The sequence below is a fragment of the Fusarium poae genome, chromosome 2 (genome assembly GCF_019609905.1).
Source record: "Fusarium poae strain DAOMC 252244 chromosome 2, whole genome shotgun sequence".
NCBI lineage: Eukaryota > Fungi > Ascomycota > Sordariomycetes > Hypocreales > Nectriaceae > Fusarium > Fusarium poae.
The window spans coordinates 2,629,413-2,643,890 of record NC_058400.1 but is presented as its reverse complement, the minus strand read 5'-3'; the positions used below and the strand labels follow the sequence as shown (position 1 = coordinate 2,643,890).

Below are 14,478 nucleotides of genomic sequence, written 5' to 3'. Positions count from 1 at the left end.
GAAGCATATGTACAAGCGGACCTCCAAGCATTCGAACTTTGTACAACAGTCGAGCTCCAGTGTTCTCTAGAAGTTCATTCTCACTGTTGTGCTGCGACTTTCTTCTGCATATACTGATAATGCATCCCGTTCATTCTCTATGGCTAACTGGATTCGAGTCTTTGTTAATTGCCCAGCACTGCTACGTAACCTCTATCCTGAGTAGTTTCGTTTCTTCATAGGCGAACAGCTCAGTCGAAGAATGCAAAGATAAATTGAGTATCTCTCGATATGCCGAATTCAGGTTTCTGTGTTATTGTGATAGACACTGGTTAATGACCGTGAACATATATCGCGAATGCTTAGCAGAGACTTCTTGAGAGATACAGCTCACATGCACTCAATATTGAAAATGTGCCTAACTAAATACGGATAAGATTGAATCCTGTATATCATTTTATTTTAGGCATTGCTATATGAGAATAAATCATTTGAGATGTCTCTGTTGACACCATATCCATCAATCGTTATGTGCCTACCCTATACAAAAGCGAATGCTCGTGTTATCACAGCTTTTAACGCAATCCCATCATTTCAATTGCAGCTAATTGTACAACAGACAGAAGGTCCTTATTTCAATCCAGTATCGGCACTGCAATGTAGTCAGTCACAATCTGATATGGAACAATGACCTTATGAAAATCACTCGAACGTGAGTAGATCAACAGTGTGTGAAGTCATTTTGTTTCAGTATGTTTATCTTGTATATAATTAGTGACATTAGCTACGAAATGGATATCTTCTCTCCCAACTCTACTACGTACTCTGTACAATTCCTGGACATGTCGATCTCTGCATGCCTCATCAAACTGCTTGTTTTATCATGGTGTCCTAATTAGACATCAGAACACATCGCGGATTAGTATCCTGTTGTCGCAGGGATACGTGGAAAGTAACCAAGACATGCATGATCAGCGCCGGAGTATCCGTAGGTACTGAAGTTCTGAACCGTGCTATAAGCGGATGATGAGGTACGGTAGACTATGTACACTCCGTACAGTCCTTTAGTCTATGATGTGCTGACGCCTGACAAGCACATGCAATATTCTAGAAATCCCATGGAGAGACCCGCTTGGGTACCTGGGTTGAAGATCCCCCTGTGATGTCAAATTTAGCACGCGCCCCATTTCACTTAACTACTGGGTCCAGCGTAACACCGTTCAGGCCACGACCGTTTTTTTGTTTTTATTTTCAGCTTAGACGGGATGATCAATATTATCCTGGAAAGCCAATATCGACGCAGTTCAGCCTTGTACACTTACTTACTTGTGTAGGCGGAAGAGAAGATGAGAATGCCATACTTACACTGCCCGGAGATAAAGGCCCGTCAAAACCCATACTCGAATACCAGCCACTGCACCAAATGACCGAGCATGAAATAATCATCATTTTATTGCCGAGGATAAACATGAAAAATGCGAGTCGATGGGTGGGATGACAACCAATAGTGTCGAGGGAATCTGTGTTTCCAGCACCAAACGATTAAGCGATGCCTAAGCGAGGATGAAGCGATGGTTGCCCATCTCTTGTAGATCATACTAAACAACGGTGACCCGTAGGTGGTTCAAGATCATGATGGGAGATCTGGTAGGGTCCCTTTGTCGGATTCTCATCTGTTTATTGACTGGCATGTCCACATATTGATGAGCGGATCGTCAACAACTGTAGCTACTCATAGCTGAGCCCATGTGTGATTGGAGAACTCTCCAACACCCTTGGTCTGGGCACAGAAAGTTCTGATATTTCAGCCTCACTTTGTCTACTCAGACGTGGAGCGGACACAGCGGGAAGAAACAGATATGTCACATATGCGTCGAGCTTCAGGCCAATTTGTGATATGAATGAGCAGCGGCAGATAAACAAGTATGGGAGGGATACGTGAACACCCAGACCTAGACACAGACACAGACAGGCCCAAGCCTACCTGGTCTCCGGTGGAACCGAACCCGAAAGAAAGGATGGATCCATCAACACAGGGAGGCGAGAGTTTTTGGTTCATTCCTTCCAAGGATTAATATTGACTGCCTAAGTTCCTAATATTTATGACTACAGCTTCTCTGCCAAGTTTCGGTGTAGATGTGATATTGGTGATGCTGACCAGCTCATCGCCTGGGGTTTGTTATCGGTGCATACAGAAGCAGTGAAGCGTGCTACAGTGCAGCGCAGTACATTCTGCAGCCAGTCGATAACTTCAATTACAGGGCCAGGTAGCCGGCAGCAGACAAAGAGCAAGGTCGGCAGATCGACGATGCAAAAGAGAGAAAGCAACGTAACTGGCCGGACCAGAGCGGATCAAGCAACGCCTAAGGACGGCTAGTCTGAACGGTCTATCCCGGGGCATGGAAGTGTATTTTTGCAGCGTAGCCTCATTGGGCTCAGCGTTGAGCCTCGCTCACTAAAATAGGAGTGGTTTCGTAGACCTCACCCACGTTGGAAAAACGCCAACACTCGGTCCTTATCCCTGACCCTGGCCTTTTTAGCTGGCAAGAAATCGAAACTCGTCCCATGTCCATTTCATCGTCCTGCCAAAATTGTCTAAAGAAGTTTGGCCCTGTCCGATCATACGTCATTGACTGCGCCGTTGGACATAAACTACTGCCGGACCATCCGGAAGACGAATATTCACCTCACAGCTTTCATAGCAAAACAACATATTCCGAAGAGGAAGAACAATAAGCAGTGACTGCAAGGAAATAGGGGCTTACAAGTAGGGAGGTGTCCAGGAGGGAACATAAACAACAACAGAAAAAAAGCTTGTTTTACTCCCTCTGCCAGTAGGTACGCGTCCATACATACTTGGACCACCCACACTGGGAGACGCGTACTCGTAACTACTAAATTAGTGGATGGTGACGGAATGTGGGTTTGGCCTGCAAGGTACAGCGCGACAAGACAGGGATTATGCCCAGGATCCACGATCGATCTAGTAAGTACCTCAAAGGTACATGAGCGATACTTTGTTGTTGTCTCTAGTCTATCATCGGGCTCTTTTCTATTCTGTTCTGCTCTGAGACGAAGAGATTGATTCAAGGAACTGTGTACTGGCTGCTACAGAGTACTCCGTACCTGGTCAAAAAACCTCACAAGTTCCAACAGTGATATTGTGAAATCGTTAAAGAAGTTTAAACAGTCTGCCAAGTAACTGGCACACACTATCCAGTTTGGCGTTGGGTAAAGACAAGTTTACCCCCTGGTAGCCCTGATAATCGTGCTATGGCAGCGGAGTAAACGTTAGGACTCTAGGCATGGGATTTACTGCCAAAGCTCCATACGTGCCTGGAGAAGAGGAAATTCGATGCCGTAATATTCGTAGCTCTTCATGCATACCTAACTATGTTCTTTTAAGAGGAGAACAGAACCAAAGTCTGTAACTTTAATTATACTCTAGGCCATGTAGTATAGACGGGGATGTAGATTCCGGTTTTTGGGTGTAACGATGGACGGAAGCTAGCAGCTTGAATCTTGATTTCCATCTATTCACCGTAGAGATAGGATGCTATTATAGGCATCTACGGAGTAGGAGTGGGACAAGTAGATCCTCTCTACTGTCAATGTATTGTGCAATGTTTGCTGGGTTGAGAGCATTCTCAGATGGGAAAAAAAATCAAAAAGTCGCGAATTTGCTGACAAGCTACTAGTCTAGCCCAATCAAGAAGTGGCCGTTGAAACGAACCAGCCATACCTACTAGGTTAGTAGTCAAGGCTGTTGGGGTTCTAAAATAGAGTCTACCTAGAGCAGGGCACGACCCCACTGAAGCAACTGACAATTGGTAACTACCTAGGTACCTATGTATTGTTTCAAAACTTTAACACCAGATGAATGTTTTGCATATCGTCTTCTTCGACTCGATATAGCTTCGACAAGTTACACTTGCGTTTATGGTCGTCAGAAGCAATTGGGTGCATACATCAAAGTCCTTTCATGTGAAAAAGGGTGGTAGATAAGAAACCGCTTTCTTTGCCCGCACAACCCAAAGCGGAGGAGGTTTATTAATCCCCGGTTGGTGGAAGGTGGGAATTATTCCGTTTATCCACTGATTATACTTGGTCGGTGGTCTTTCTATTCTGCGTCTGCTGTTGTCCTCTTCGTGGCGCAGCATTGTGGGATGCCTGCGTGTGCTGTGCAATGCTCCACGGCGTCGAACTCTACACGAGGTTTTGGTCTCCCTGCATCTTGGCTAGAGCGGATAAGTCATGGATGTATGTTATCTTTGGCATGTGGTCGCTTCGCTTTCTTGATAATAATGCGATGCTACTATATGTCGTGACGAATTTGGATACAGGAACCCATGTCAAAAACCCATTGAAATGATCCAAACCGACATTATACTTAGAGGAACACCCACATCAATACACATGTATGTATACAATCGCTATTAACTACCTATACTATAGCAAAATCTCCGTTGTTGATGCATCCATGTCAGCAAGGCAAAACCAGTCGTAATAGTAGAGAATTTTATTGAAGATTGGGACAAGGTCATACTGTTGAGGGGTTTCAGAAACTGGTTATCTGCATGTTGACTATATTTTCAATAGAAGACATCCGGATGGCGACATCACATCATTCTGCTCGTTACATTGGCGTGTTGTACTGTAGTTTGCTTCTTTAACATCAGCGCAGCCCCGTGCCGCATGTGGATGTGAGAACGGAATGCTGCTTGTGGGGATCACGATAGCAAATCTGGTCTCTCCTTGTGTGTGTGTGTGGATGGTGAGGCCGTTTGGGTTTGGGCTTAGATGGGCTGAGGCAATCGAGTCAGGGTGCCATTGATTTACTGTTGGAAGATTCTCGCTTCTGGGGTTTGCTTCGTATCCATTAGTTGGTAGAATGTTCGTATGTATGAAGGTAGACCGTGCCTCATTGATTCCCCTTGTTTCCTTCTCCCTTGACTGAACAGCAATTCCTCCTCTCCTCCCTCGTTCCTTTCTTTTCACTTTTTTACTTTCTTGAATCCTGTAGACTTCGGTTTTGCTGCATCAACGATCGACCACTCGCAGCTTGACGTCTTTTTTCTTTCTTTCTTTCTCCCCTCTTTGGATATTTCGGGCAGTGTGGTGGCGTCTGGGGAAATAATCTACCTACCGACACAAGTGGAAAAGAAATCAAGAGCGGAGTCCAGCCGAAACGCAAAGCAAAGACGAAGCGAGCAACTCGACTGAAACGAAACCATTGACAAGGCGGACAGCGAAATAACGATCGAGCTATTCGAAAACAATAACGAACGACAAACAACATTGAGTTATCATTCTCAAACTTCTGGTCGTTCTGGACGTTTGAGGTGATTAATTAATTAATTTCGAATTATTCGACAGAACAGGCGTCTGTCTCGGGCGAACGAAACAACTGCACACTAAGACAGCTTGGGATTGACTTGTTCGAGTATCGGCGGATATCCTTCTTTAAGCCTCAACAGCAGGAACAGTTCAGTTCTTGGTCTGTATAATCTTGTAATCAAGCTTAAGCTCCCGTACATTCTCTTGTTGTGGGAACACTCGATTCATTGGGTCCTCTCAAGAACCGCCCGCTCCGCCCACAGTTCGCACCAACCGATCCTTCCTCGCCAGGGCATCTCTGCAGTACAGTATTGGTACATACGACCTATCCATGCTACGGCGCTTCGTGGACTAACAGCAAATCTCGAAACGAACAAAGGCCTTCCGTGTCCCCGTCCTCGTCAATATTCGTCACTGCTCCCACGCCACTGGTTTTTATTTTATTTTTTTGTTATTGGGTTAAGAAATAATTCAATTGAAGGAAATCACTGGACTGATTTAGGGAGCAAGGAAATCACCAGAATTGTAAGTTGATCAAATTTTACTGTGAAACAAACTGTCAGAGGGCGAAGCATTACCAACTCGTATCAATTAAGTTTATGTAGCATGCAGACAAGTATCTGCTGCTCATCATGACTTGAAAGTCTATCCGTCACCCCATTCTCCATCCCTTCCTTCACACAAGTCACGACCTAGCCCACCCCTCTCTCTGTTAATTGCTCATCGCCAATCCCTTGTCTTGTCTCCCGTTGGCATTTCTGGCCACAGCAGAATCAAATACGGGTTTTTTGCATTTCTTCGGGTGGCATTGGTTTTCTTCTTCTTCTTCCACTTCTTTACAAAATCACAACCGCAATCATATACATTCTTCCTCTCATCTCATTTCATCACCCATCCATCCTCTGTCATCCAATTTGATCCTCCCAACCACTGACAGCTCATGATATCCATCTTCACTTGTTCGGACTGAGCCACTCCCGCAAATCGCACATGCCGCTACCTTGTCGAGGCCGGGGTCCCCTTGTCTTATTATTCCTGTATCTAAGCCTCTCTGCACATACCTACCTCGTCGCTACATAGTGTGTACAGCACGTACTTATTGCTTGTTGTTCAGACTGGCCCCTTGTCAAGCTTGGTCCCCGGTACCTACTCTGTTGGCCTATCTTTGTCCACTCGCATTTTCCCTTTCTCCCACACGCCTCCTCTAACTTTCCTTCTTGTCAAGATTGCCTAGCCTCCCCTCCCCGGAGCATCGCATTGCATAGCTTCTTGAATACCCCCGGTACCCAGAGAGAGATTGCAGTGGTTGTCTTGCCAAGTACACTCTAGGTAGGCACTACGCTTCTTCGTTCTCGGCGGCGCCTTACCCCCCCTGCCACCTCAATCCAAATTGAGACCCAATCATTCACGGGCCATATCATCATTTACACAGCCAACACGCACTGCACCGTACAGAGTACTGTTGCTCAGATCAGAAACCGAGAGGGACCCTCTATTTTTCATCAAACCGAAGCTGATTGATTCAAGGCAGTTTTCGTCTGTAGTACGTACGACTACGAAAGAGAAATCGGAGGCCCGCCGTTCCCGCACCGATACCTACCCAGCCAAATCCGCGCAACTTGATCCGCGCCCGCTGTGAGATTTCTAAGCCTGCTTGATCGAGCTCCAATTCTCTTGTTGCAGCTTCTCAGCTCAACCCACTCTCGCTCCTATAATCTGTCCGACTGCGATCCCCAGATAATCTCCCACCCCCCATTTGGTGCAGCGTCCACCGAGACCATCTCAGCTCTCGTCCCACTCGTCACACTCACTACTTACCGACCGTCGACTTCTCGTTGCTTCATTACCTATCGCGAATTGACGCACGAAACAACACTACAGAACACCCCTGGCACGCCATCCTGCCGGTTACGCCACGATTTTTGAACCTGTCGCTCGTTGTTTCTACAGCTGGCTGTCACTTCTACCGCCATCATCTATCGCCTGCGACGCCTTCCTGGCACCGTTCCTATTCGACAATCACCTTCTTCCGAGCCGCTACATGCACACTTGAGCTGGACTATCGCCTTGGATTCTCGTATCATTCTCGTCGCTCACATTATCACTCTCAGAAAACGACAATCATCGTCACTAGAAGCTTATCCCTACCCTGCCATCCACTAGGGAGGTACTCCGGATCTCATTGCGTTGTGTCGTGGTACCCAATATACGCCCCGAGGCTACGGGTCCGTCGTTAGAAACCGCTCCGCTACACCATCACTGGCCTAGGCCACTATTCCACATCTGGACCCGCCAGACACTATGGCGCCTGTATCGCCCCGGCTCAAGATTCTATCAGGTTTGTCGTTTCTTTTCTTACAATTCTCCCTTCAAATCTAGGGCTAGTTCACGCAGAAACCAGCTGGCCTACCATTCCTTCATTAGTTCAATACTGCCTCTTGTCATCTTCCCTACCTCCCTCGTTTCTATTCACTCGTTTGCGTTCATAATCTCACGGCAACCGTCAGGACGGTTGTTAGTGTGGCGACCCGCCTTTGCTGCCCATCATGGCGAACCGCGAGCTAATGTCTGTTTGTTCAGTGGGAGGAAATCCAGTTTCAGCGTTCTTATCATGGCGACTCCAGGCCACCAATGCGTGTGATGTGACACTCGTTTGGAAGTCTGGCTACGACCATGTGGCACAATATGGAATCTCGTTCAAGTAAGTGAATCAGATTGATTCAATTTCCTACCACATGCTAACCAAGGCCTCAAGGTCCCCGACATTTGGTAACGAAAGATTCAAGCCTCGACATGGTATGTCTTTCCCTGCTATCGAGCTTCTCTTTGCAGTATGTTGACATGTCATTCGCAGTTGTTCGAAATCCCGAAGATGCCGCCACCGCACGAGACGGTCCCTTCGACTATGTAGTACTATGCGTCAAGGCGTTACCTGATGTATACGACCTCGCCTCCGTCATCGACTCGGTCGTAACTCCTCAACATACATGCATCCTCGTTAACACAACACACACACTTGGTGTTGAAGCCGCCTTGGAAGAGAGGTTTCCTACCAATGTAGTCCTGTCACTCGTTTCAGGTGCCGAACTCACACAACTCGGCCAGAGTGAATTCGAACACAAGGGCCCAACCGATATCTGGATTGGTCCAGCCAGTACCCCCAACAACATCCCCAAAACTATACAGGAGGATATGGCACAGGCTTTGGCGATGACACTCAGCTCCGGCCAGGTAGAGTGCAAGGTCTCGCCAAACATTCGTCAACAGCAATACGAGAGAGTCATCGGGTATGTCTTGTGCATCGTTGAGTATAACCTAGCTAATCGCAAAACAGCCCTATAGCATTCCATCCCATCAGTGTTATCTTTGAGACGCCCAATCATGCCCTGCTTTTGGAAAAGGTTGGTGTTAAAGACATGGTCTCGGACGTCATTGATGAACTGCTTCGTCTAGCCAACGCCAGTGGGTGCAAATTTGAACACGACTTCAAGCAGAAGACAATGGATGAGATGACCAAGACTTCAGGAGAGAGCATTATGTGGCAAGACTATGTTGCTCGAAGACCGATGGAAGTCGAGACTTACCTAGGCTCGCCCATCAAGTTGGCCAGGGACGCGAACATGACACTTCCCAGGATTGAGACGCTCTACTCAATTCTCCATAACCTCAATCTTGTCAACCGCAACAGACCCAAGCCTGGCGACCCGAGCGCGAACATAATGCCGCCAGCGTCCCCATCGGCGCAGACAGTTCCCCGAATGCCCTCTCAGAACAGCCACCGCCCTATGATGAACGGAATGCCTAACGGCAACGGAATGCCACCTCGTCAGCCCAGACCCCGAAACTCGTCAAATTTCAGCCAAGGGGGTATGCGCCGTGGCCCACCACCCATGAACGGTGGACCACCCAACGGCTATGGCCGAGGCCCTCCTTCTATTAATGGAGGTGGATCGCGTCAGCCTTCAAGGAGAGGCTCGCTGGAAGAGACCAACTTGGAGGAATTCTCTCACCTGGTGCTTTACGACGATATTCCTGAAGGCTCTGAACCATCCGTTACCGGCGATCTCTCAGATATCAACATTAGGGAGCGAGAAATGGCTCTACGGCAGCGAGAAATGGCTCTCCGCGAGCAGGAGATGCGAATGCGCCGTGGGCCACCCCCATCCGGCCCCCCATCCGGCCCCGGTCCCCGTCGTGGTCCTCATCCTATGCGCAACAGCAAGCAGGTGTTTGACGACGACGATGATGACGATGACGATTACTTTGATCCTACAGCCAACACTGGCGCCCCAATGATTGACCCAGACAATTTTGACATGATGAGTGTTACGTCAAGAAAGAACCGAAAGGCCCCAGGACCTACTCCTGGCCAATTCCGCCGTAACCCAGATGACATGCCACCTCCCACCAGGGGTGGTCGGTTCAGACCAAACTTCGGACGCAATCGATCCAGTCAGGTCGGCCACAGCTCTATGACCACTGAGAACATCCTTGAAGATCCTCTCATGAGCTGCTCTTCGGATCGATATGGATCAGTCGATCGCGGAGCTATGAATGCAGGCTCTCGAGCAAATTCGCTGACAGCCTCAAGGCTAGACGACATGCAGTACGGCCCCGGTCCTGGCGGACCTCCCGGGATGAATGGTGCTTTCCCTCGACGCGTGAGCCAATCCCCCGGGCAGCCCTACCCTCCATCGATGCGTGGTGGTAGCCGCCGGGGATCGCCACCAGGTGGCTATGGTCCTGGCCCCGGTATGAATGGACGGCCATCACCTCCTGATGGTGTCCGCCAACCTGTTCCCCGACACCCTCCCGGGCAAGGAAATTCAGTAGCACCACAACAAGTTGAACAGCACATAGGGGTGAGCGCCCTCCATCAAACTAAGCCTAGGAATGTTCGCAGTCTGACGGGTAGTGCGAGCGCCAGCGCGGGCAGTGGTGAATTTGACTCCGAACAGTCTGCAAACAGCAGCCAGGGCAGCTTGCCTCCACGACCCCCGATCGGTGTGCGTTAGGACACGCCTTGTCGGTGGTGATGTTGGGGCAGCTGTTGCACAGCTTTGGACGAACGAGGCTTCGAGGTTCTGATATTCGCAGTTATGGAGTTCCGGTTATGCTTTTTATGCCGCCAACAGAGGGCCATGTATTGGTTTACTCGTTGGACCTGTTGAGGCCATTTGTACTACATCTATTCATCTGGCTTGAACAACTATACGACACGCCACTCGGCGAAGACGACCCTTTTTCTTTTTGTTTTTATTATACGCCGCAGCTCCATCGAAAAAAACGCAACGACACGACAAAAGTCACAGTCACTTTGGACTATTCTCAGACTCGACGTCTTTTTAATTATTCCGTTCCCAACACATTCCGTACATACACACTGAACGATCAAACAGAATAGCCTGTCTTTGGTAATACTGCATTGGAATCATGGATCACGTTCTGGTGCTTTTCAGCATATAATCAACCCTCTGTTGTTGCAAGCTCTGTCGAGATAAGCTTGTACCAATGGATTGGGATCCCAACGACGACTGAAGCCCATCTTTGCGAGGACGGTTTGGGAATAAGCGATTGGGTGGAATGAAGGCATTGCAGAAGCCAAGCATATCTTTGTTTCTCTTGATTGTTGAAGTGCCCTCCCGATTGTTTGCATGGAAATGTCATGAAAAAAAGGTCGGATGGAGGTAGCAAACAGGGAGGGACTTTGAGCCATTGCTCTTGATGGGTTTACACAAGCAAATTAGATTAGGATGGTTGTTTCTTTTTCTGGTTAATCTGTTCATTGCGAGAAGTCGTGGGATGCGAGTAGGAAACTTGTCCATGAGGCTCGAGAGTTTCTGTTGGAAACTTACATAGATACAAAACATTAGTAGGCGCTGATGAAATGCATTGAAAGAAGTTCTACATCCAAAGCAGATCCCGTTTTGAAGTGACCCATGTCTGCTTCGGAATGTTTAACAACGTATCCGCTGGTATCATCAAGTGCGTGGCCAAAAGAAGCGCTGCAGCCGGTCGGATTTCGCCTGGAGCCCGTGACATTATTAATTTATTCGTTGTTTGCGCTTATCAGATGCCTCTCTTCCTGAGTCGGCCTTGACATTAGCATTGGCTCTCCCGGTCATGCACGGTAACTGGCTTTGATCAAGATGGATCAGTATTGGAGAAAGTGTATACTATAATGATTACTAATTATCGCAGACAACGACTTGTTATCTTACAGTTCCTAATATGCTAACATGATTGTAGCCAGCGTGGATACGAACAGCGCCATAGGCACGTAGGCTACTGTTCTCGAGCCAGCATTGGGATCCTCGCTTCCTTCTGTGATATTTCTCGTACGCAAGCACAACACTGTTGGCTGCAACACATCACCAGGACTATAAGAAAACGAGGAACGGCGACCCCAGTTAATTATGACAGTCCAAACGCCACGAACAGCTTCTTCGTAAGCCTCCTCCTCAGTCTTCGTGTGCTCACTTGATCCTATGAGCTGTGGACGCTCGGAGAAAAGGGTGCTGCCGTTGAAGCGCCTACTAAAGTTCCCAACTATATCAAAGTTAAGACCACGTTTCGGAAAGAAAGAAGAAATAAGAAAAGACAATGCTCAAAAGTTAGACTTACTGCTGCCACTACCTGTGGTCCCCAACCCCCCATACCACTTCTCACACGAAGAAGGGATACTGGCGATGTTTGTACATCTCCCTCCATTGCCAATATAGCCATTTGCTGAAGCCTTGATGGCTCCAATGCATTCTTGAGAAAGAAAAGAGCTACAGTCTCCATCATCGTGTTGAGCATCACTCGTTGCCCCAGAAGTGAGAAGGTCAGGAGGCCAGAAAGTCGCACAGGCCTGCCACCCGGTAGAGTTGGACTCCGGTAGCTTCATCCCATCTGGAGCTTTGATACTGATGTCGGTGCCTGGATAGGGAATGCTCTCTGGGTCAGGATCATCAGTGATATTAGCCACGCGAATGGTAGCCGACCAGCCGCTGGTGGTTTTGTTAGGCGGGAAACTTTCTGATACATTGTAGGCGTCGAAATAATATGTTCCCGTTGCGTTGGCGTCTTCGAAACGAGCTTGCCATTGGTTGGTGGTCATGTTTTCAAAAGCTCCGCCGACACCATAACCACCACGAAACGCAGCGGTTGAGGAGGCCAAGGCTGGTAGTAAAATTGCTGTCTTCATGATGGATTAGCGATGCAAGTAGAAGAGAGGCACAACACGCATGAACTAATCACCTATGTCTGTGGGATACTTAAGCATTATTATAGTATCCAGCATTTTGATCGACATCAGTCAGCCTGGGCCTCCAAGAGGATGCTCAATGCCAAGCCTTGGCGTTGAAATATCGTTCGAGCTGATTTGATGCTTTGGAAGGCTGAAGGTCGTGTTGGTCCTGGATTCAGATCCTTCATGTTTGGGCCAAGCTGGGCTGAACAATTCACTGCTGCAGTCTGCCTGGGCAAGCTGTGACGTCTAAGCCGAAGAAGCAACAGGAATCGTATGACCCAGGTGACATCATTCTACCCAGGCATAGAGGGCAGCATTAAGATTTGTTGTTCTGCAACTTGTTGTTCTTCAATTTGTTCCTTCTCGGCCTCTTCAAAACTTCTTATATAATCTTGGCCATTACAAGAGTGCAGTGCCACAACTGCACTCCGTTCCTACAAACAACACAGAGGTCTTGAAGAATAGTGACCTACGATTCTATGGATTCTCAAATTAAATTTAGTAAGCGGTTTGTATCTTATGACAGTTTGTTTATTACTACAAATCGTCAGAAAAAGAGAAAACGCGCGCTTACACGATGTGCCTTTTTGCCAAGATGCAGTAGTTTGCTTGACATCATAACTTGGTCAGCTGATGATTCAAAGTCGCTGATTTGTAGTTATCTGTGTTCAACTACATAGGTAGTCAGTTAGATCCCAGGCTGACTGCTGGTTCCTTGAAGGTGGTTCTGGGGATTCTTATATTTAGGAAGAAGTCTCTCCTCAATATCGGCGTATATATTATCAGCACGCATGTACTACAAATGGTGACAATGCTTTATCCGCGAAGATAGGTCCACAAACCCTGATATGACCCGATCCCCTACAAGAAACCGTATTACATATTTTATTTGCCGGAAAAGTTGGAATCTTGACTTTAGCTACCTACTAGGTACTAAGGTATGTGATTCAATAATTGAACCAATGAGATTGTCAAGTGCACGGGTCGGCCAAGTCAACTCAATTGGCCCCGCCTGTCTGTAAACAAACCACCATTAATATCAATCTCTCAAGTTGTTTACAAGTTTTGTTACTTTCATGATTCCTGCACATACGAGCTGATACATAACTCATATTGCGAGCTCAACCTCCGATCGCGTTAACTTGAGACACCGCATATCCTTCTGAACGGTTCACCAGTCCTGGCAAGCACTCGATTAGAAGTGTGTCGGTCCATTCTGTTACCCTTTCTAACATTCATTGAAAACGCCTGCAAAAGGACGCAAACTAAAGATCAATATGGCTACGCGTAATGTGACGGGATCTCACGTGCGACAGAGCATGGTGGCCAGTGGAGGTGCCGTCAAGGCCAGACAACTCGTGAGTTCTTCAAAGCCTTGTTTTGAACTATCTTGCCTGCTGTTATATCCTCAGTACAGTACCGCATTCGAATCCCACAGTCTCTATTCTTGCTACGAAGTCATTGTTCTAATGTTCTTGTGCTTTCACTAGGCCCAACTTAATTCACAACTTGCCCAACTATCATCCAATCTCTCTGACACAGAAAACTTGTTACGTATGACAAGCGTTCAGGCGGAAGCAATGCGAGGACTAGGCAGCTGGCACGGCGGGCTGTAAGTAATACTATCAAAGTCTTGTGTGATTCCATATGAGTGGTATAGCTTATTAGAGACAGGTTCATGGCAGCAAGCAAGGTGTTAGGAGAGGAAAGCGTGAAGGAAGCTGGACAGCCTGGAAAATAAACCACCCTGGTATTGGTAGCAGAAGGGTATTGGTTTTATATTCAAATGTCAATATGCGAGGATAGATCCCAGGCCTTGTTGTCTTCAATGATCCTGCGTCTTCCCAATAGTATCCCATCTACGATGGCTTGAGCTACTGAGCATTGAACACCATACCCTGGTTTTAATATCCTAGTTCTGATTTTGA

The 14,478-nt window shown here is 47.5% G+C and overlaps 2 protein-coding genes across 2 annotated transcripts; one reads left to right on the top strand and one right to left on the bottom strand.

Annotated features, from left to right (window-relative positions):
• Positions 1-7,617: 7,617 nt before the first annotated feature.
• On the top strand, positions 7,618-10,331 carry FPOAC1_004789 (uncharacterized protein; the record flags this gene model as incomplete). Its single annotated transcript, XM_044849328.1, has 5 exons — positions 7,618-7,654; positions 7,897-8,017; positions 8,072-8,112; positions 8,171-8,603; positions 8,651-10,331. The coding sequence occupies 5 exons, from the start codon at positions 7,618-7,620 to the stop codon at positions 10,329-10,331; spliced, it is 2,313 nt and encodes a 770-aa protein (XP_044708038.1).
• Positions 10,332-11,542: 1,211 nt separating this feature from the next.
• Positions 11,543-12,505, bottom strand: FPOAC1_004788 (uncharacterized protein; the record flags this gene model as incomplete). The annotated part of the gene is made up of 2 exons (XM_044849327.1): positions 11,543-11,865; positions 11,941-12,505. The coding sequence occupies 2 exons, from the start codon at positions 12,503-12,505 to the stop codon at positions 11,543-11,545; spliced, it is 888 nt and encodes a 295-aa protein (XP_044708037.1).
• Positions 12,506-14,478: the final 1,973 nt, after the last annotated feature.